At 42.9% G+C, this 21,367-nt stretch overlaps 1 protein-coding gene across 2 annotated transcripts in view; it reads left to right on the forward strand.

Annotated features, from left to right (window-relative positions):
• Window positions 1–3,377: 3,377 nt before the first annotated feature.
• LOC138786014 (tropomyosin alpha-4 chain) overlaps window positions 3,378–21,367 on the forward strand; it is an 89,266-nt gene continuing 71,276 nt past the window's right edge. Inside the window, exons 1-2 of one of the 2 annotated variants that reach the window (XM_069962616.1) lie at window positions 3,378–3,579; window positions 15,656–15,781. In XM_069962616.1, the coding sequence (XP_069818717.1) occupies window positions 3,466–3,579; window positions 15,656–15,781 (240 nt within the window). In that variant the 5' untranslated portion in view covers window positions 3,378–3,465. The remainder of the gene's footprint in view (window positions 3,580–15,655; window positions 15,782–21,367) is intronic. The other variant, XM_069962615.1, reaches the window with a different exon arrangement.

Consider the following 21,367-nt stretch of genomic DNA (forward strand, 5'->3'; position numbering starts at 1 on the left):
ATAATAATCGCTGCAACAACCTAAAATTTCGCAATGTTCCTGAATCTGTCACACCCGCAGATTTACCAGCTTATATACAGAAACTCCTCAAATGTGTTATGCCTAACCATCCAAATTAGGAACTAACTATTGACTGGGTGCGAAGAATTCTTAAACCCTCACACCTTCCTCATTTTACACCTAGAGACGTAGTTGCTCGGATTTACTTTCTGCATGTAAAGTCAGCGTTCCTGGCAGCGACAAGGAGAGGGAAAAAAGATCTCAGAAGCGAACCAAGACATAACAGTGTTTTCTGACTTATCCCCGGAGACTCTACAGCAGCGTAGAACGTATGCCTGCCTAACCAAGAAACTTAGAGAGAACTGCATCCCATATAAGTGGCTCACCCCTTCACGCTTGTCAGTCACTTTCCGAAATGCCAAATATCTCATTGCCAGCCCAGAGGAAGGACAGCGACTAATGGACTCCTGGATGTCTACATAAACCAGGAACTATTCTGATCTCCACATAGGTCTCTGAAATAGGCCGAACTCTGTGCCCTCCATACCTTTTGGCATGCCTGTTTCCATCCCGATATGGCATGCCGGTATTCAGCGTTTACCTGCTACACCTCTTAGCTTGTTGCATTAGATGTTTGACTGTTCCTCCTGTCTTCTGTATGTCTTTTCATTGTCTTATATCCTTGTGTCAGTTATTTTGCTTGGATTCGGTCCTAGGTTATGTTCCCTTGCAACCTTATATACTCACATTCCAGCCACCGCTTTCTACGTTCTAAATGGTATTACAGCTTGTTCCTCATATAGTTGGTGATTTTAGCATTTACCTGCTTACTTTAATATGACTTACCAGCATTTATACTCCTATTATACTGCTTTATATACGATTATATCCCTCTGAATACTGACGCATATAATATTGCTGTTTGTTCCTCCCCCGACACAGGATATCACTTGCATGCATATTGGCATTGTTTATATGTCTGTTTAGTGTGTTATAACCAGCATACCAGATAATAACCTGCTGATTTTACCGTACCTACCTTCATACACTACATGCGTGTTACTTTCTGTTAAAAAACCTGAAAATTTTAATAAAAACCTATTGAAACAAAAAAAAAAAGATGAGAGAGGAGAGGGTGGCAGGGGAGGGGAGAGGGTGGCAGGAGAGGGGCGGCAGGACAGAGGGGAGAGGGTAAGAGGAGAGGGTGGCAGGGTGGAGAGGGTCTCCACGCACATATAATGATCAAGCATCTTTTTTCTATGAAGTTGAGCCCTACAATAAGGACTTTATCCGATACTATCTTACATGGAATATACTGTTTATGTTCACCAGGTGTGATTGGCAGTGCCAGCTCTGATCCTCTGTGCCGTTAAGCATCATTTAATTGTGTTACTGCATCATTTATGTGAATCCACTGCAGTACTGCAATGAAACGCCAACATGAGTGAGCACTGCCTGAGAGATCCAGCCAAGCCTCCTGTGACATCACGCCCTGCCCCCTGTCTGCATCATCAGCCTGTCCTCAGCAAACACACAATTTAAAACAGAAGCATGTAATCTTTGTCTTCTAAGGTGGGAGAGCAATGGGGGAAGGAGACAATGTGGATTGGCACAGAGGCCAGTTTTCTTCATTTCCTGGATTTCAATCAGTTACCAGTGTGGCAGAACCACACAGAGATGGTAATACATTATATAGACACATCTATATAACTTCTTATGTACTTTTAATAGAAAACAAGTTTTCCATATGTGGAGTTCCCCTTGACTCTGTACCCACAATCTGACCCTCTTAAACCACTTGTACCTTTGGATAGCTGATTTTAATCTAAGACCAAGGTCCTGGGGTCCGTTTGGCAGGTGATGCAGTTATTGTCCTAAAAACAACTTTTAAACTTGCAGCCCTGTTTCAAATTGGCGTGGCCTAGAGTATGTGTGCCCAAGCCGTGCACCGCCTCTCCATCCCTCATCATCATTAGGAATGCCTTGGGCAAGATTTTTCCTATTCATCACCTGTGTGAATACTGCACATGAGAAGGATCATTAAGGCACCTGTGCAGTGTTTTCACAAGTGATGAATAGGAAGAAATCCTGCCCAGGGCATTCCTAATGATGAAGAGGCTGGGGAGAAGGGACAGAGAGGCGGTGCAAGACTTGGGCACAAACACTCTAGGCCACACCAATTTGACACAGGGCTGCAAGTTTAAAAGTTGTTTTATAGGACAATAACTCCCTCTCCTGCCGAACGGACCCCAGGACAGATCTTGGATTAAAAGCAGCTATTTGAAAGTACAAGCGGTTTGAAGGGGTCAGATAGTGAGTAGGTAAGATCATTCCTTGCATAGATGTCAAAAACTGCATCAAAAAGATGCATTAAAAAAAATACCTAACCTGCTGATATATCTCTACTGCACAGGAGACATCAAGGATAAAGTTATGTTTCTTACCTTACCTTACCTACCTTACGGTTCCATTCTAGTGCAGTTAGTCTGTGCTCCATGGTCTGATGAGAGTGCAGGGAGCACTGGGGCACCTGTTAGGAACACTGCCCTCCGTCGATCTGCCCCCCTTTCTAATAATAATAAATGGAGGGGGTGAGCCAGATCAGTGCTATGGAGAAGGGCAGTGCTCCTAATGGTGTCACCAAACCATGGAGTAAAAGACTAACAGCATCAGAACAGCAATGAGGAGGAAGGTAAGACACATACCTTCCTTCTCAGCGTCTCCTGCCCAGTAGGGACATATTGGCAGGTTAGATTTGTCCAACCTTCTGATAGTTCCCCTTCAAAGACCCTTTGTTGTACAGTGGCATCAATTCAGTTTGACTCAATGCTACATTTATTGTGCCAATAAAGAGGCATAGTATGGTTTTTCCAAACCAATAAGCAAATATATTGTGAAGTAAAAAAAATCTAAAAGATAGTAAAATAGCATAAAATTTAGGACTTAAAAATACAAAAGTTCATTCATTACATCTGGTTAAAAATGCAACTATTACAAAGTAGTGTTAGGAGAATTTAATTGAATGGGCACTGCCAGACTTGATGACATGCACCACTTTCATTCTAAAGGGCAGCTGATCACGCTGAACAAATATACTCAGATATGCTAATAAGCCTTATCTGTGGCATGTGTTCATTTGTTGGAGCACTTGGTGTTGTCAGAAGGTTATAAATGGAAACAAAATCTTTTCTTTTCTCCTGTAAAGCATAACCAATCCCAAATAAGGTGACTGGTTTAGGGCTGTGGATCTTGGATTTGAAACAAGTCCAAGTCTTTCCTTGGAAAGGATGTAAGTGTAAATCTTGTGGTGTCTCAGGGGATTTATCAACCAATGATGTTCTTTGTGAGTTTAGGGCTGCTTGTAGATTATCCTACTCCTGTTGTGCTCTTCTCAGTTGAAGCAGTCTCTCTGCACCAGGTCCTGCTCCTTTCCTCTCTGCAGTAAAGCTACAAACTCCGGCCAGGATGGAAGCAATCAAGAAGAAAATGCAGATGCTAAAGCTGGATAAGGAGAATGCCATAGATAGGGCAGAGCAAGCTGAAGCAGACAAAAAAGCAGCAGAGGACAAGTGTAAACAGGTATATTTTCTAGCATGTATATACATCTACTAATATATGCACAGTGGTACCTCGGTTCTCGAACTTATAGGAAATACTCATAGGAACTAATATAAATCTGTTTAATTGATTCCAGCACCCACCAATAATTACCTACAATACTTATTTATTACATTGAAAAGTACCCAATATAACCACTACAGTACAGAGCAGCACTATATACTGTACAGTACATTTTAAACAAACATTCAACAAAACCAGCAATTATAGTACAGTAATTACTAACTACTCACTCTTTACTGTATAGTGCCCCCCACCCCAGCACTATAAAGTATGGGAGATGGTGGTGCACTGCCTGTACTACTACTGTACTGTATATGCACTCCAGCAGACTTATACAGTACTGTACAGGATAGGAGATAGTGGTGCACAGACTGTACTTCTACTGTACTGTATATGCACTCCAGCAGACTTATACAGTACTGTACAGGATAGTAGATGGTGGTGCACAGACTGTACTACTAATGTACTGTATATGCATTCCAGCATTCCTATACAGTACTGTACTGTATGTGAAGCCTCACCAGTGCTAAACTTACCAGGTACAACCCACCATCCACACTCACAAAAACCTTCAGATACCAAGCAAACTTTGAATTCTGAACATTACTTCCAGGTAAGTTTTATACCCCAGTATTACTGTACTTCAAGACTGACTGCCCGAAAAGTGAACCGAGCAAGAGTTTGAGAACCAAAGCAAACTTTGAAAAAAATATATAAAATATATATTTTGTATGTGTTTAAGCATCATGTGTTTAAGCTTCTAACACATATGGATAGGAGCAGTTTTCTGCACTACACCTGGAGGCTAAAAGTTTAACAGCAGGTTACATGCATTATTTACTAAATCTGTGACATGAAATCTATGTAACTGTACCATAAAGTAGACTATATGTAAAGTTAATATTGGAAACCCCAGGCAGTGTTTCCACATGTGTTTTTGTTGCGTTGCTTTGTTTAGTTAAAGGACACCTGTCACCCCCCGTGAAGGGGTGATTGATTTTTGTCCAATGTCAATGTCGGGACGTTGTACACAGTAAGGCTAGGTTCACACATTGGATTTTGGTCACTATTTGTAGCCAAAACTACTAGGAGTGGACTGACTGAGAGACATTATAATGGAAATATGTGCACTGCTTCTATGGTTTTAGCCTGTTCCTGGTTTTGGTTGGAAAAATACTGATGGAAATGCTATGTGTGAACATAGCCTGAGACTATGTTCCCATGCAGTATTTTGGTCAGTATTTTGCATCCAATACCAGGAGTGGAGAGAAAACACGGAAAGGCTATGTTCACACAGTAATTCCATCAGTATTTTTCCAACCAAAACCAGGAATGGGGTGAAACCATAGAAGAAATGGCCGTTGTTTTAAAATAAAGGCAATTATTTGCCAATAAATGGTGACCATCCATTAAATTTCAACAGTGTGTGAACTTAGCCTTTCTGTGTTTTCTATCCAGCCCTGGTTTTGGTTGCAAAATACTGAGCAAAAATACAGTGTGTAAACGTGGCTTTAAAGGCTATATTTCCCTATCTGCATTTGAGAACTTTGGGGAAAGCACATTGCATTTCATAAATGCATACTTTTTTTTTACATTGAGCTTAATAGGCAGTAGCTGCCAAAACACGATTAAGTCTTTATTATAGACAATCTGACACTCCTGGTAATCTGTAGTTTTACGGATCAGCAATCCACTTGTAAAAAGATAGGACATGTCCTAGTGCGAATCGCGATTGCAGAACAATTGGTCAATAGACGTCTATAGGAGCCACATTTATTGCAGATGTTACATTTTAAGCTATGACCTTCTCATTTATTGCAGATCCACAAAAAAGATGTATTGCGGATGCACTACAGACAAAATTTTTGCGGATAGTGGATATTGACTGCAGACATAATATACGGTCCTGAAAAATTCCCAAACTTATGAATGAAGCCTAAAGGATGGATTGAACCAGGAGTTCATGGAAAACACAGAAAGGCTATGTTCACATGCTGTTGAAATTTTAGTGGATGACCACTATTTAATGACAAATAATAACCGTTATTTTGAAACAACGGGCATTGTTTTGAAATAACAGCCTTTAATTGCCGTTAAATGATGGCCATCCACTAAATTTCAACAGTGTGTGAATAGAGCCTTTCTATGTTTTCAATCCACTCTTGGTTTTAGTTGAAAAATACTGAGCAAAAATACTATGTGCGAACATAGCCTCAGGGTGTATTTCCACATACATGGGATATTTGCAGCTATTGGGGAGAACAGAGGGTGTGGTTTCCACCCCAGAGGGTATTGTTTAACCCTAAGGGGACACAGAGATTTTTTATTTTCCTATTTTTGTTTTTCGCTTCTCACACTGTAATGGCGCTGATCCCGACTCGGCACTGCAGCAGCCGGAAGCAATCGATGTGCAATCTCAATGAGAGATCAGTGCACTTATACTAGAAGTCCCCCAGGGGGGCTTCTAGTATAGGTGTAAAATTAAAAATAAAAGTGTTATTATTAATAAAAAGCCCCCTCCCCTAATAAAAGTCAGAATCACCCCCCTTTTCCCATGTTATAAATAAAAATAAACAAATAAATAAACTTTCTGACCTGTGAATCGCTTGTACTATTGATTTCAGAAAAAAAAAAAAAAATAATAATTGAATGACAGTTAGACTTTAACCCTTTGGGTGCCATACTGAACAATGTATTGCATCATAAGTATGCATTGCATCCACACTTAACCCACGGGGGGCCAGACTGATCTCACACTGTACTCATACCAGCAAGGAAGGGGGATAAGTGCCCCCCCTTCCTGGCTGGGATGGGTGCAGTGCGGGATTCTGGCTCAAGGGGGGAGCATCCATACTCACCTCCAATGTCTTTTCACTTCACCGAAGCCCAAGGGCAGAATAACTTTACCATAGGCCCCGGGCTGTTCACCAAGCCTGGACCCCCCAACCCCACTGTAACTATGTCAGCACTAGCCTGGCGTTCATAGTACAGGATAGATAATGTCATGATGCTGTGATTTGTGCAAATCATAGCAGAACTATAGTCAGGAAACAATACAACACTGAAAGTATAAATCTGTTTGGGTGGCCATGGGCCCCCAGGAGCTCAGGGCCCGGGGCTACCGTCTGAAACGTATCTATTATAATCCGCTACTGCCACATCCCAACACACTGAGCTTCAATTGTGCTGGGCTCTGGCTCTTCACATCTGCCATCAGTAGCTGAGGAGGAAATAGCTGCAGCCAGTGATTGGCTGAGCTGACCCTGCACAAGTGTCTGCTCAACCAATCAGTGGCTGCAGCAGGGTCCCGGCCTTAGCCGCTGACTGGCTGAAGACCGGAGAGTAAATTGACCTTCCCAATCCCACCCCCCTGTAACATTTGGCCAGTAATTTGATTGGAATTGTTTGTAGCAAGTATAATACTTGAGGTAAAAATAAATAAATAAATAAATAAATATATATTACTAAATTCATTATCCCTGGCCCTCTTTATATACTTTTCTTAACTCCTGACACATTTTATGAGTGAGAATCCCTAGCCAGTCTTTTCCTCTACTTTTCCTCCAATTCTTATCGCTACTGATTCAAACCTTCCGAACATGTCTTTTTCTTCTAGATCTTTACATGATGTTGTCACCCATATTGAACTCCTAAAATGGCATCTTGACAGGAACTGGAAGGGAAAAACCCCTGTTTCTTAAGGGGAGGACAAAAATCACTATATTTTAGCCAAACCTTTGTCCTGCCCCAGATTAGCCTGTTCAATACTTGTTCTATGTTTATAACCCATTGCTGATCCATATTGGAGATGGAGTTAAGTGAAAAGTAAGTTGGGGAAGGAGGACCCGTTTTATTAAGGCAGTTCTAGCTGCCATAGAAGCTGGAAGTTTTTCCCAAAATGAAAATTTAGTTTCTAATTTTTTTTATCAGAGGTTTTATATTTTGCTTGACATATTTTCGCTGGAGCGTCCAGCCAGACCCCTCCTGACAGCATCTCTGGAACCGGCCAGGCAGGGTGCAAGGAGTGCCCTGACGGTGTCCCTAGCTACTGGTCGGCCAGGTTGCCAGGGGTGCGGTTGCATTAATTGAGTCTGCTGCGGCCGGGGCTGCCTGCCCCTGGCTGAGCGGTACAGCTACTCTGTGTTTGGTTTGAATGATTGGCGACTGCCAGTTATATTGTTGTGCGTGTCCTGGGGCTGGAGTCTCAGCCCAAATAACACCTGGGCTGGGCTTCCAAGCCCCATAAGTATCCTCCCCATTCATGTGTTCCTTGCCTGTGATACAGCCTAGTTTACTAGTGTTCCTTGACCTAGCATTTCTCTGCATCGTGTTCTGTTTTTTTTTACTTTCTGGCTTTTGGCCTTTTTGACTTCTCTCTTTTTTTTTAAATATCTTTTTATTTCTTTTATTTTTTTATCAAGAAAACAAAATTAACTGAATTGCACCATTGTACATTTGACTTCTCTTTAACATCACGTTCTTGTACTGCACCGCCCTTTTGTTACTGACTGTTTGTCTTTGTTCTGTGTTCACGTTTATATCGGATTAGGAACTGTCGACCAGTTGTCTGCTGCCGATTAGGGTTGTTGAGGCAAATATGCAGGGACAGTGAGGCGGGTGCCAGCGTCACGGCTACTCCTGTCCTTTGTAATCCTGCTCCATATTCTGACACATACTGTGAGGGATTTCCTGTTAGTGCGACTCTCAGATATTCCAGTTTGTCTTCTTTCGGGTAAGATTTTTAAATTTGTGCTAAAAACAATTTCTTTATCCAGTTGCAACAAGGACGATTTGGTCCAATTTATCACCAACCCCATTGGAGCACCTAATCTAAAATCCTCCTCTATAATTGATAACTTAGGACTTATGCATGTGCACATAAAAATTACAGATTGAGCATATGTAGTGCATTTGTATTTCTATAAATCCTTTTTTTTCAACATGTCAATTATAACTCATCCATATTTTTTTACAGAAATATGGATGCTAAACAGGTCACAATCCGTAAAAAATAGAGGATCCCATTGATTTCTATGAGAGGATCCGTAAAAAAATGTAGGTCTGCACTAGGACATGTCTTTTTTTTAGCATTGGTTTGCATCCTTGTAATCTACTGATCATGTGAATAGCCCAATAGAGAACAACGTGCACTGACCTGAACACGGAAATATGGATCCGTAGATTACGGGACTTGTGAATAAGGCCTTACTCTCAGGGATGGCGACAAAGAGAAGAAAGTCATCTGCATAAAGAATTTTTTGCTTCTTTTCCTGTAATATTGAACCTTTTATAACAACAGCATTTTCTTACCCACTCTGCTAGAGGTTCTCATTTCTCTTTTAGGGTGCCTTCATACGTAACGGATCCGCTGCGGATCCCTGCCCAGTACACTCTATGGGCAGACAAACTCAAAGTGGGATGGATGCCAGCAGCCAGCCCCGTTAACTCCCCCCCCCCCCCCCCGCCGCCAGAGCATATACATCACCTTATCCACAAGCTCCTGCTTGCTTCGGGGCTCCTGGCATGTCCTGCTCGGCCAATCAGTGCACTGCCCTGAAGCAAGCCAGAGCGGGAAGCAGGTGAAGTATATGCTCCGGCGGCGGGGGGTTAACGGGGTGGGCTGCTGACATACTCACATCATACTCAAATCATAGCAGAACTATAGTCAGGAAACAATACAACACTGAAAGTATAAGTCTGTTTGGGTGGTCATGGGCCCCGAGGAGCTCAGGGCCCAGGGCTACCTTCGAAACGGACCTATTATAATCTGCTACTGCCACAGCCCGACACACTGAGCTTGAATTGTGCTGGGCTCTGGCTCTTCACATCTGCCATCAGTAGCTGAGCCAGAGCAGGGAGCAGGTGAAGTATACGCTCTGGCGGAGGGGGGTTAACAGGACGGGCTGCTGACATACTCACAGCGGGATATCCATCCCGCTGCGAGTTTGTCTGCCCATAGAGTGTACTGGGCAAGGAAGCGCTGCGGATCCGTTACGTGTGAAGGCACCCTAAATCTTAATCCCTGAGGAGGCAATACCATTTACAAATATTACAGCCACAGGTTGTTATCTCCTAGATAAAACAGTGACCCGACTCCCAGAGTTGTGCGGGCTATGGCTGCTGGAGAGGATGATGGCAGGGGAACACTTAGGGACACAGGGCACTGGAGGGACACTGAGCATCCCTCTGCCATCATCCTCTCCAGCAGCCTTAGTCGGCACAGCTCTGGGAGTCGAGTCGTGACATCACCATTTTATCCAGGAAGTGAAGCCTTGTTGCGGTAGTAAGTGCAGGGAAAAAAATCACTTTCTATGCATTTCCCATAATAAGTGTATATTGGTAATTTGTATAGCTTTTGGGTCTCAATACAATATAATAAAAAATTTTGCAGGACTTCTCATTTAATTTCATTCAGTTCTTTTTGATTAGATCTGCCAACATCCAGCTTACTTTCATAAAAATGTTTTGATCCATAAATAAAAGTTTATTTTGATTCTTTTCCCTAAGATAATTAGTATACTCCTCCTGGGTTGTTTTTATTCTGTTTGAGGAGTTTTCACTACCCCTAATTTATCTGATTACTCAGACCTACCTATCCCCTTGAGATATGCCATTAAAGCATCCCAAATTACTTGAATGCTGGTGGATTCTCTCTTATTAATCATGAGTTCTTCAATTTCTTTATCAATTTCCAAAGTTTCCCCAGTATATTAAATCATTGTGAGTTCAAACCAAACTGCCTACAGGGAGTCCGTCCTCTTGCCCTACATCCAACTTCCCAAATCAAAAGGGTAGGGTCAGAGAGGATTTTTGGAGCGTATTTTATTTTCTTGAGTGATCTTAAATCAAATGCACACAAACGCTAGTAATGTACTGACACCATCAAGATCACAAAATAAAAAATGATTCCTCCCTCTTTTGTTTTTTTTTTATCATAAAATCCACTTCTTTATTTAAGCACCCCAGCTGAATAGTGAGAGGTGCCCATTTCTTTTCTGTTTAAAATGCTGTGTTTTGGTCAAATAAGTTTTCACCAGGCAAACAATTGCTGGCAAATATTTTTTAACTTGTTCAAAGATGGAACATCTCTTTAGCCGCATGTTCTTACCTCTCACATTCTAACTCATAATACACTTCTACTGAAAAAAAAAAAATTGGCCGGGCTGATGTTTTCTTCCTGGGTATACGGTGAACCCAATCCGACCAAATGTTTCTTTTTACCTAAAAAGCACCTAGATCTGTCCTCCAAGCTCGACCAATGTATTTCTAACCATTTTATTGTCTTTTTTTAGCCTAGCGATCTCTCCCCTACATATTTCCAGATTATTCTCCAATAGGGAGAAAAATATGCCCCTCATATTTGACATATCCTTCCTCTGTGAAGTCAAATCTGTGTAGCTGTGTCCAATTCTGGAGACCTCACCTAAAAAAGGATATTGATAAAACGGGTCCAAAGACAGGCTACAAAAATGGTAGAAGGTTTTAGACATAAAACACAGGAAAGACTTAAAGGGGTAATCCAGCACTACAAAAACATGGCCACTTTCTTTCAGAGACAGCACCACTATTGTGTCTATTTCATGTGTGGTTTGCAATTGAGCTCCATTCACTTGTTGGAAATGAGTTAGGGTTTTGACCCGACGTGGGTCCAAAAAAGAGATGTGAACATAATCTTACAAAAACCCCATGCAAACTGGAGACAAGAGTGGTGCTGTTCAAAGAATTCATTGGATCACTGACATATTGTCACCTAAATTATGTGCTAAAAACACACACAAAAAAGATATCTGACAATAAATATAAGTATGTAAGGATGGTAAAACATGGATTTATGCAATAAAATATGAATCTTTTTAAACATTAAAAGCGTGTATGCATATTGGATAGATTGAATGAAGTGAAACTAGGTGTATTGCCCCTGGGAAATATAAATATGCAAAAGAGTCTATGGAGCCTCAATTAAGAGTCTTAAAACATGGGAGTAGCCACGACAGCACTAGGAGCAGTGGCAGCTCTCTTCAATGGGCCGCCTGTGTAATAGCACAGGCAGTGAGCGGGTAACAAGAAGGAAGTGAGCACTGACCCGACAGGTCGGCACTCACTTCCTCTGCACATCATGCCATGTAATTAAGCCTTTAGACTTGTAACTGAGTTAAATATTCTTCTTTAGATGTGTCTTCTTTAGCTGTCTAGCTGGTACGCTGCACTTGTAAAAGAATCTCACTTATGATAGCTAGGGATCATGCCAGCTGTGTAGCAGAACTGGTTCTCGCCATCTGAGATTCTCCAGCAGGTTAAGTCATCTAGCTAATTTCTGACACACACACTGCCACAAACAATAGCAGGAATTAACTGATCTCTGAGCAGAATTTGGATGGTATTATGTGGCAGCCTGGGAGAGATTTAAAAACTATATAAAGTGAGATCATTTCTCATTTTATTATCCTCTGGATTAGTGTTAAATGTTAGAGTGTAACAGAATGAACAGTTGTTCCAGCTAAAGAATAAATTCTATTTTTACACTGGTGTATATAGTCTACAAAAGAGAGATCAACAATGAAACTTAAGAGAGACAATTGTTTACTGTAGATAACCTATTCCAATGAGCCATAACATTAAGATCACCTGTCTAAAATTGTGTGGGAATCCTTCCTTCCACCAAAACAGCACTACCTGAGGCATGGATTGCACAAAACCCCTTAAAGCGACTCTGTACCCACAATCTGACTCCCCAAACCACTTATACCTTCGGATAGCTGCTTTTAATCCAAGATCTGTCCTGGGGTCCGTTCGGCAGGGGATGCAGTTATTGTTTTAAAAACAATTTTTAATCCTACAGTGCTGTGTCTAACGGCCAGTGCTTAAATTTGTATATGCATTAGGCTGGCACACCTCTCCTTCCCTCCTCAGCATTAGGAATGATCCAGGAACATTTACTGCTGTTTGAGCTTTGCACAGGTGTCTTAACGATCCAGCCCATGTTCATTATGCACAAAGCTTGGGAATAGGAGGCAATCTGCCTAGAGCATTCCTAATCATAAGGAGGGTGGGGAGGAGGGAAGAAGAGGTGGTGCAAGCCTAATGCATATACTAATGTAAGCCCCGGCCCTTAGACACAGCGCTGCCGGATTAAAAGTCAATTTTAAAACAATAACTGCATCACCTGCCGAACGGACCCCAGGACAGATCTTGGATTAAAAGCAGCTATCCGAAGGTACAAGTGGTTTGGGGGGGACAGATTGTGGGTACAGAGTCACTTTAAGGGTAGCTTCACACGTACCAGATCCGCAGTGGATTTCACGCTGTAAGTTTGCAGCGAAATCCACTGTGGATCCATGTAGTGTGAAGGTCTATGGGATTACATATCCGCAGCAGAAATTTCATTCCACTGCGCATACTGTATGTAAGCCGGCCCCTTTAACCCCCCACCGCCAGCAGCCCCCAGCCCAGAGAATACATTACCTGCTCGGCGCCGCGGCTGCGTGTGGGGTTCCCGGCTCCCGTCGGTCCCCATCAGCCAATCAGTGCTGCCGTACCGTGATAGGGACGTGTAAAGGGGTTGTTAAGCACAGCAACTTTCTTGCAAAAACAGTATAACACCTGTCCCCAGGTTGTGTGTGGTATTACTCTTCACCTCCATTCACGTCAATGCACATGAGCTGCAAAACAACACATAAAGTGAGGACAGGAGAGGTGTTCTTTCTGGAAGAAAGTTGCCATGTTTTTGTGAGCTTGGATACCCTTCTTTCAAAGTGTTCTGTGAAACCTGGCACCAAAATGCTATGGGACTAGGCTGAAAGGTAGGGCCTCCATCATTCGGACCTGTGTTATCAGCACATACCACAGATACTCAATTCAATCGATTTCTGAGCTATTTAGTGGCCAAATTAATAGTTACACCTGCCATCTCTCTTTGCAGCAGACTGTTGTCCACTAACTAGAGGAGAAGAGAGGTGGAGCCCTCCCTTCCAACCCCTCACTCAGAGTAGGAGGCGCACTAGAGACTGATAACAACAAAAGAGGCTGAGCCGTACACAACCGAGCTATAGCTCCACAGACGATACAGTGGGATCATAGGATAAAAGCCCAGAACAGGCAAAAATCCACAAAACATATGCTGTTCTCTACATCACGGATGCATAGATATAACCATCCCCTAGACAAAGGGGGACATAAAATATTAAAAATCGATATATTTAGAAAAATATATTTTCTAAATATATAAAATGTTAGGTCCATATGGCGTTCCCGCCAAATGGTACAAGTAGTATGTCCATCAAATATGCTGCCCTCTTTAAACATTTTTTATTTAGGGTGCCTTCACACACACCAGATCCAAAGGGATTTCACGCTGCAAATTTGCAGCAAAATCAGCTGCAGATCTATTGGCAGTTCTTTCCTATGAGAATACATATTTGAAGTGGGATTGACATCCTGCTGCGAGTATGTCCCCTGTCTGGCTTGCATCAGGGGTTCTTGGCTGGACTCCCGCTCAGCCAATAAGTGCCTGTGTTGGGGCAGCGCACAGATTGGTTAAGTGGAATGGGCAGACACTGGGAACCCCCGAAGCGAGCCGGAGCAGGGAGCAGGTGATGCTTGCTCTGGTCGGCGGGGGTAAACTTACATACTCGCAGCAGGATGTCATTCCCGCTGCGAGTATGTATTCTCATAAGAAAGGACTGGTGTGTGAAGGCAACCTTAAACTACAACTGTAATAATACCTACAACTGTAAAGAGGTCACCTTCAATGTTTTTTCTGAATTTCTATCTTGACTGGGACCTGCGTGTTCCTATTTGTTGCATGCTTTGTACTTGACTGACCTTTTCAATAAAAATTCTGTTTGGAAAAATAACTACAACTGCCCCCTTTTCTTTAGGAAGCCACTATAGTGGTTATCCACGAGACTAGGAGGCCTCTGGCCCAATGCAGCTCATATAGACCTATTTCCCTATTTAATCTAGATGCAAAACAACATTGTGAAGGTCTGTGCATGAGAGGTGTGATCTTATCTGTGGTTGCCCAGAATCAGTCTGAGTTCATGCCCAGGAAAACCAGGGATATAAATCTAAGAGCCGTATAACATGGCCCAATCAGATATGTTAACGAGCGCTGATCTGCTAGATCAGTGCTCGTTTACTGAGCCTATTACACGGCTTGTCTACCGTGCAGCAAGGCCTGCATGGACATTGTTATCAATTTCCTTAAGTGTATAATAAGTAGTGAAAGCTGAGTAGAAAAGCCATGTTTGGTCTCTATATGTACTGGGGCCCAGCCAGATGTGATGATACCAGAACAATCCCCCTAGGACCTTCCATTCAAAAGTTATGCCCTATCTTTGGATTTTGGAGTTTTTGACTTTAATTCCAAGGGGTGAAAACCATGGGGTGGGAGAGGGAGTGCCTGGCCAGGGGTGTTTGTACTGGTGCTTCACAGCAGGTTGGGTGTTCTTCTTAGAAGGGAGGCCATGCCCTTTGTCCTGTTGGAGAGTTCCTCAAACCACTAAGCCTCACATGCCTCCTATGTGCTGGCTTCTCAACCAAGACCCGCATCAAAATGGTAACTGCTTATTGTTAAAACCTTTTGTATCGTTACCTGGATTTGCATCTGACCATTGTATATATTTTTTAACATGGATATAGTGACCTGTTAGTGAGCCCTTAAGGTGATTCAGATTAATCTTGGGTGGTTGTTTTATCTCTATCCACAAATCCATATGTCCATGTTCATAGGCTAATGCTACATGCTACAGGGATGGTTTCTGGCCCAATATAATACCGATAGACTGGGTTTATATAGAACTGGTGGCAGTACTACCGTGCAGGGCCCTGTTTCACTGGCGCTTGTGAAAGGGTCTCATGTCAAATGCTCACTGACTGCCGCTCAGCAACTAGATCTCCCACTCTTGCAATGCTCAGTAATGCTCTCTAGTCAAGGAAATCACCTTTTAACAAGCCACATTCAAGCATGACCTGATCGTCTAGGGCAAAATAAATGCCAAACATGCATTAACCACCTTTTTTTCAATGTTACTAGGTGGAGGATGAACTGGTTGCACTGCAGAAGAAGCTGAAAGGAACGGAAGATGAACTGGATAAATACTCTGAAGCTCTGAAGGATGCTCAGGAGAAACTGGAACAAGCTGAAAAAAAAGCAACTGATGTAAGTCTGCTAAGTACTTATTACTTATTTCCTGCTGTTTCCAAATAAAATGGAATCTGGCAAAAAAAAATTGTTATACTTCTGTATGAAATAGGAGGCCTAATACAGTAGGGCTCTGTAAAAGTTAATGTGTGCCATATTTCAGATACAGTAAAACCTCTATGGAGCCAGCCACCTCATTTTGCACAAAACAAACTAACAAACAAAAAACCCAGTCTTTTATGGGGGTAATCCTGTCAAAGAACAAAGTATAGAAAATGCTAAATTAAAAGGGGTACTTCAGCAAAAAAAAAAAAATTATTTCATATCAACTGAGTCAGAACGTTATATAGATTTGTAATTTACTTCTATTTAAAAATCTCAAGTCTTCCAGTACTTATTAACTGCTGTATACACTGCAGGAAGTGTTTTTATTAGAGATAAGCGAACCGGGTTTCGGGTTTGAGTCTATCCGAACCCGAACGTTCGGTATTTGATTAGCTGGGGCTGCTGAAGTTGGATAAAGCTCTAAGGTGGTCTGGAAAACATGGATACAGCCAATGACTATATCCATGTTTCCCACATAGCCTTAGGGCTTTATCCAAGTTCAGCAGTCACCGCTAATCAAATGCCGAAAGTTCGGGTTCGGATGGCGCTCGAGGTTCGCTCATCTCTAGTTTTTATTTACATTGAGAAACAGTGCTCTCTGCTGACACCTCTGTCATTGTCAGGAACTGTCCAGAGCAGTAGCAAATCCCCATAAAAAAAACATCCAGCTCAGGACAGTTCCTGTCTCTGCCAGAGATGTTAGCAGAGAAATCTGTGTCTGAATGTAAATAAAAAAAACACATCCTGCATGACATATAGTAGCTTATAAGTATGGGAAGACTTGAGATTAAATAGAAGTAAATTACAAATCTATATAACTTTCTGACACCAGTTGATTTGAAAGAAAAAACATTTCGCTGAATAACCCCTTTGAGTGTCTAATTGAAGCAGGAACGTGTACAGAATAAATTTACACATAAATAATGATGAAAAAGCACACAAACATGCCTTCATACAGCAAACAATACTGTATTATGACCTTTTTTTTGTACATTCTACATATGTGAAGTATTCCCCTAAAACTATTATTTGAACTGACTACAGTATAACATCAGCACACTGCAAACCAAAAAGTATAAAAGAATGTAGAAAGTTCTGCAACTGAAATACAGTACAGTGCTATATCTTATCACTGGGGGCTCCAGCAATCAAGAGATACAGTACTGTATTGTGGTACCATGTTCTCTTCAATAGAGAAGCAGTTGGGCAGGTATGCTGTTGCTTAGGGCCCTATTCCACCAGACGATTATCGTTCAGATTACCGTTAAATCGTTCGAATCTAAACGATAATCGTTCGGTTGAAATGCAGTTAACGATTAACGACCGAACGAGAAATCGTTGATCGCTCTATAATACCTGGACCGATTTTGATCATTGCTCATTGGCAAAACGTTTGCAAATCGTTCGCATTGAATAAGACATAGTTCGGTCGTTCGCAATAGATACGAACGCAATAGCGAATAAATAGTGAAGAAAAACGATCGCAACTACGATCATAAGTAACAATTATCGTTCCCTGGAAAGTTTCCAGGTCTTTCGCAATAGCGGTCATTTGAGATCGTTAATTGTTAACGATTATGCAAACGATAATCGTGCGGTGGAATAGGGCCCTTAAAGATGAGCGAATCTACAGTAGGAAAGAAGCTAAATACTTTGTTCCTAGCAGCATTCTGCTCATGAGGCTGTGGGGCTTTGAAATCTGCTGTGCCACCCCTCCCCGGGTGCTGGAAAAAAACCTGGAGGAGTGGCACGGAGTGGGGCAGACTTCAAAGTCTCACAGCCTCATGAGCGGAATGCTGCTAGGAACAAGGCAATTTGCTTTGTTCCTACTCTAGATTTGCTTATCTCTGCTCTTGCTCATACAACTCTATGGGAAAAACAGAGATTAAAAAGAACCCTTTGCAACAGGAACATGTAATGCTTCAGGCCATAGGGAGATACAACTGACCATACCTTTGTTTGTAAAGTTATAAAGTCATCATTTTCGTTTGTAGCAGCCCAGATGCAACCTCCCCTCCAACCTTACTTGATTGACATAGAGTACGGCTCTTTGTCTGTAAAAGAAAATGACAATTTCAGAACACAAACAGGGCGAACACAGAGGGCTGACAGTGCGGGCCCTCTCTGCAGTGTGCGATTCCCAGTTGCTATGTGCAGCCGGGGACCGTGTGTATTAGCAGGCGTGGCAGTTCGCCACTCCCGGCTATTTAACTATTTAACTGCAGTTGTCAAAGCTAACAGCTGCATTTAAATTGTGTTTGTCCCCCGATCCCAGCAGGGGAGACCCCTTCTTCTTACTTAGCCGGGCCTCAGTATCGGAATTACGCTGATCCTGGCTTGGCAATCTGTTGATCTGGTCTGCAGCAGACCAATACAGCACTGATCTAAAGGATCAGTGGTATATTATGTATACTACACTGATCTGCATGATAGATCAATGTAGTTGTAATAGAAGTCCCCCAGGGGGACTTCTAATTAATGTATGTTAAAAAAAAAACAAAAAAAAAACTTTTTTTCTATTCATAAAAAAAATCCCCTCCCCTAATAAAAGTATTATTAAATCACCCCCCTTTTCCTATTTTATAAATAAAAATAAACAAAAATATTTGGTATCGCCATGTGCGTAATCGCCGGAACTATTAAATTCAAAAGCCATCAAATAAAATAAAAGTTATACAAGTTATATATCGTTGTATATAGGGTTTACCTATTTACCTATGGTGGGTGTCACCTGGTTACCTACAGGGAAGCAACTACCTATAGGGGGCATATGCCTACCTACAGGGGACATATATCTACCTATGAGGGTGAACGCCTGGCTACCTCCAGGGTGCAGATACCAAATGGTGCATGCAACTGTGTACCTACAGGGGGGCATATACACAGGCCTGTATTTGGAATTCATGCTGCCCTAGGCACTGTTGCTGATGCCCCAAACCAACGTCCCCAGAAGCAGGGAAGGGGAAGTGTTGGACTGGGACTTAAAATCAGCTCTGGCACGCAAACTCCAGCAGCCCACACACCATATCCTCCCCCATATATCATGGATAGTGGTGTAGGGAGCCAGGAACCGGAGAAGCAGGTGGGAGCACGGACAGGTAATGTATTAGTCCATCAGGCTTCTTGCTCCAGAATCATCATAATCTCTATACAAACTCCCCATGTATTGCGCCAAACACTAAAAATGCCCTCTCTGTGCCCCCATACAAGCTGTTATGCCCAATAGTATGTTATTGTTTTTAATTTTTCTTTCTATTTGTAAGGTTTTGTTTGGTAATTTTCTATTACCTTATCGTAACACCCACTTCACGCACGTCACAGTGGGTATTTCATTTGAGGTTTGCAAGGGGGGGGGGGGGGCGACATCTGATGAAGCGCGCATTAAACAACTGTCATGTCCGTACTGAATAGTGTTTGACGTTCCCGTTCACGATGTCCTGCTGTTTTTAAGCCACATTAAGAATAAAAAAGAATTTTGCACGACGAGCCGTGTGCAACCCAACACATTTCTAAGAACCTCGCCCCCCCCCCCCCAATATGACTATATGAGAATCCATAAGGGTACTGCAGAGGTTAAAGGAGTACTCCGGCACCACCCCCACCCCCCTTCGTTGGCCGCTCTCACTTCCGGGTTGCGGAGCAGTGAATGGGACAGTGAATGGGTGCATCGGCAGCCTTTTCATTGGCTGGAGCACATCACATGGCTTCCAGATTGCTCAGCCAATCAGGTCAAGTGCACCAGCAGCCTTTTCCTCTCCCATTCACTTCCGGGGGGGACGGGGCCAAACAGCTTATTAACACACATCACAAAAAGTTATCGAACTTTGTAATGTGTGTTAATTAAACAGTAAATCGCAGCACTACTCCATTCAAGTCCTCCTGCCCCCCACCCCCTACTCCCCCTCAAATAGAGAATATATAAGAGGTTAGTAACTCGCTCTATGTATGAAAGAGAACCTCTTCTTTCTGCTTTACTCCACACTGCTGTCCCAGTTGCCACACATGCCTGCGGCCTTCTTCTTCACCTTCACAGCATTGCGTGGACAAGGTGTACCCTAGAGAACGGTGACCCCTCCTGTGGGCAGGGGCGGAACTACCGTCGTAGTAGCTGTAGCGGTTACTGCCTACAACACCCGGCGGCTGAGCGGGTCTCCCGGATGTTCAGTGTTCTGATTGACAGCACGAGAAGCCATAGGATTTCCGCCCTGTCAATAACTCTTGTGACAGCAAGCAGCATTTTGCTGGCGATCACAAGAAGTGTTGCTCCCGCCCCCAACAGATCAGCAACTTCCTGGCGAAGTCCCGGGCAGTGCCACCACTGAGGTCAGTGTGTGCCACGGCGGCTGGGACTTCTGATACAGGAAGTAACGCACTCCATGTACCATGTACCAGCCCCCACGGCGCACACTGACCTCAGTGGTGGCGCTGCCTGGGACTTCGCCAGGAAGCTGCTGATCTGTCGGGGGTGGGGGAAGAGAGAAGAAGAGACCTGCGACCGACGGGGAGCATGTGGTTAGGTGAGTTGTGAGTTGTTTTTTTTTTGTAAGAGGGAAACTACGCTGGGGGCTATATATGGGGGAGGCACCACACTGGGGGCTATATATATATGAGGGAGGCACAACACTGGGGGCTATATATATATATATGTGTATATATATACACATACATATATATATATATATATATATATATATATATATATATATGAGGAAGCACATACTGGGGGCTATATACATGGAGGAGGCACAGCACTGGGGGCTATATATATGGGGGATGCACAACACTGGGGGCTATATATATATGGGGGAAGCACAACATAAGGAGGCTATACATGGGGAAGGCACAGCACTGGGGGCTATATATATGGAGGAGGCACAACACAGGGGGCTATATATATGGGGGATGCACAACATAAGGGGGCTATATATGGGGAGGCATAACACCGGGGGCTATATATATGGGGGAGGCACAACACTGGGGGCTATATATATGGTGGAGGCATAACATTGGGGGCTATATATATGGGGGAGGCACAACACTGGGGGCTATATATATGGGGGAGGCATAACACTGGAGGCTATATATATGGGGGAGGCACAACACTGGAGGCTATATATATGGGGGAGGCACAACACTGGGGGCTATATATATGGGGGAGGCAAGGCACTAGGGGCTATATATATATGGGGGAGGCACCACACTGGGGGCTATATATATATGAGGGAGGCACAACACTGGGGGCTATATATATATATATATATATGTGTATATATATACACATACATATATATATATGAGGAAGCACATACTGGGGGCTATATACATGGAGGAGGCACAGCACTGGGGGCTATATATATGGGGGATGCACAACACTGGGGGCTATATATATATGGGGGAAGCACAACATAAGGAGGCTATACATGGGGAAGGCACAGCACTGGGGGCTATATATATGGAGGAGGCACAACACAGGGGGCTATATATATGGGGGATGCACAA

The sequence above is a fragment of the Dendropsophus ebraccatus genome, chromosome 3 (genome assembly GCF_027789765.1).
Source record: "Dendropsophus ebraccatus isolate aDenEbr1 chromosome 3, aDenEbr1.pat, whole genome shotgun sequence".
NCBI classification, from domain to species: domain Eukaryota; kingdom Metazoa; phylum Chordata; class Amphibia; order Anura; family Hylidae; genus Dendropsophus; species Dendropsophus ebraccatus.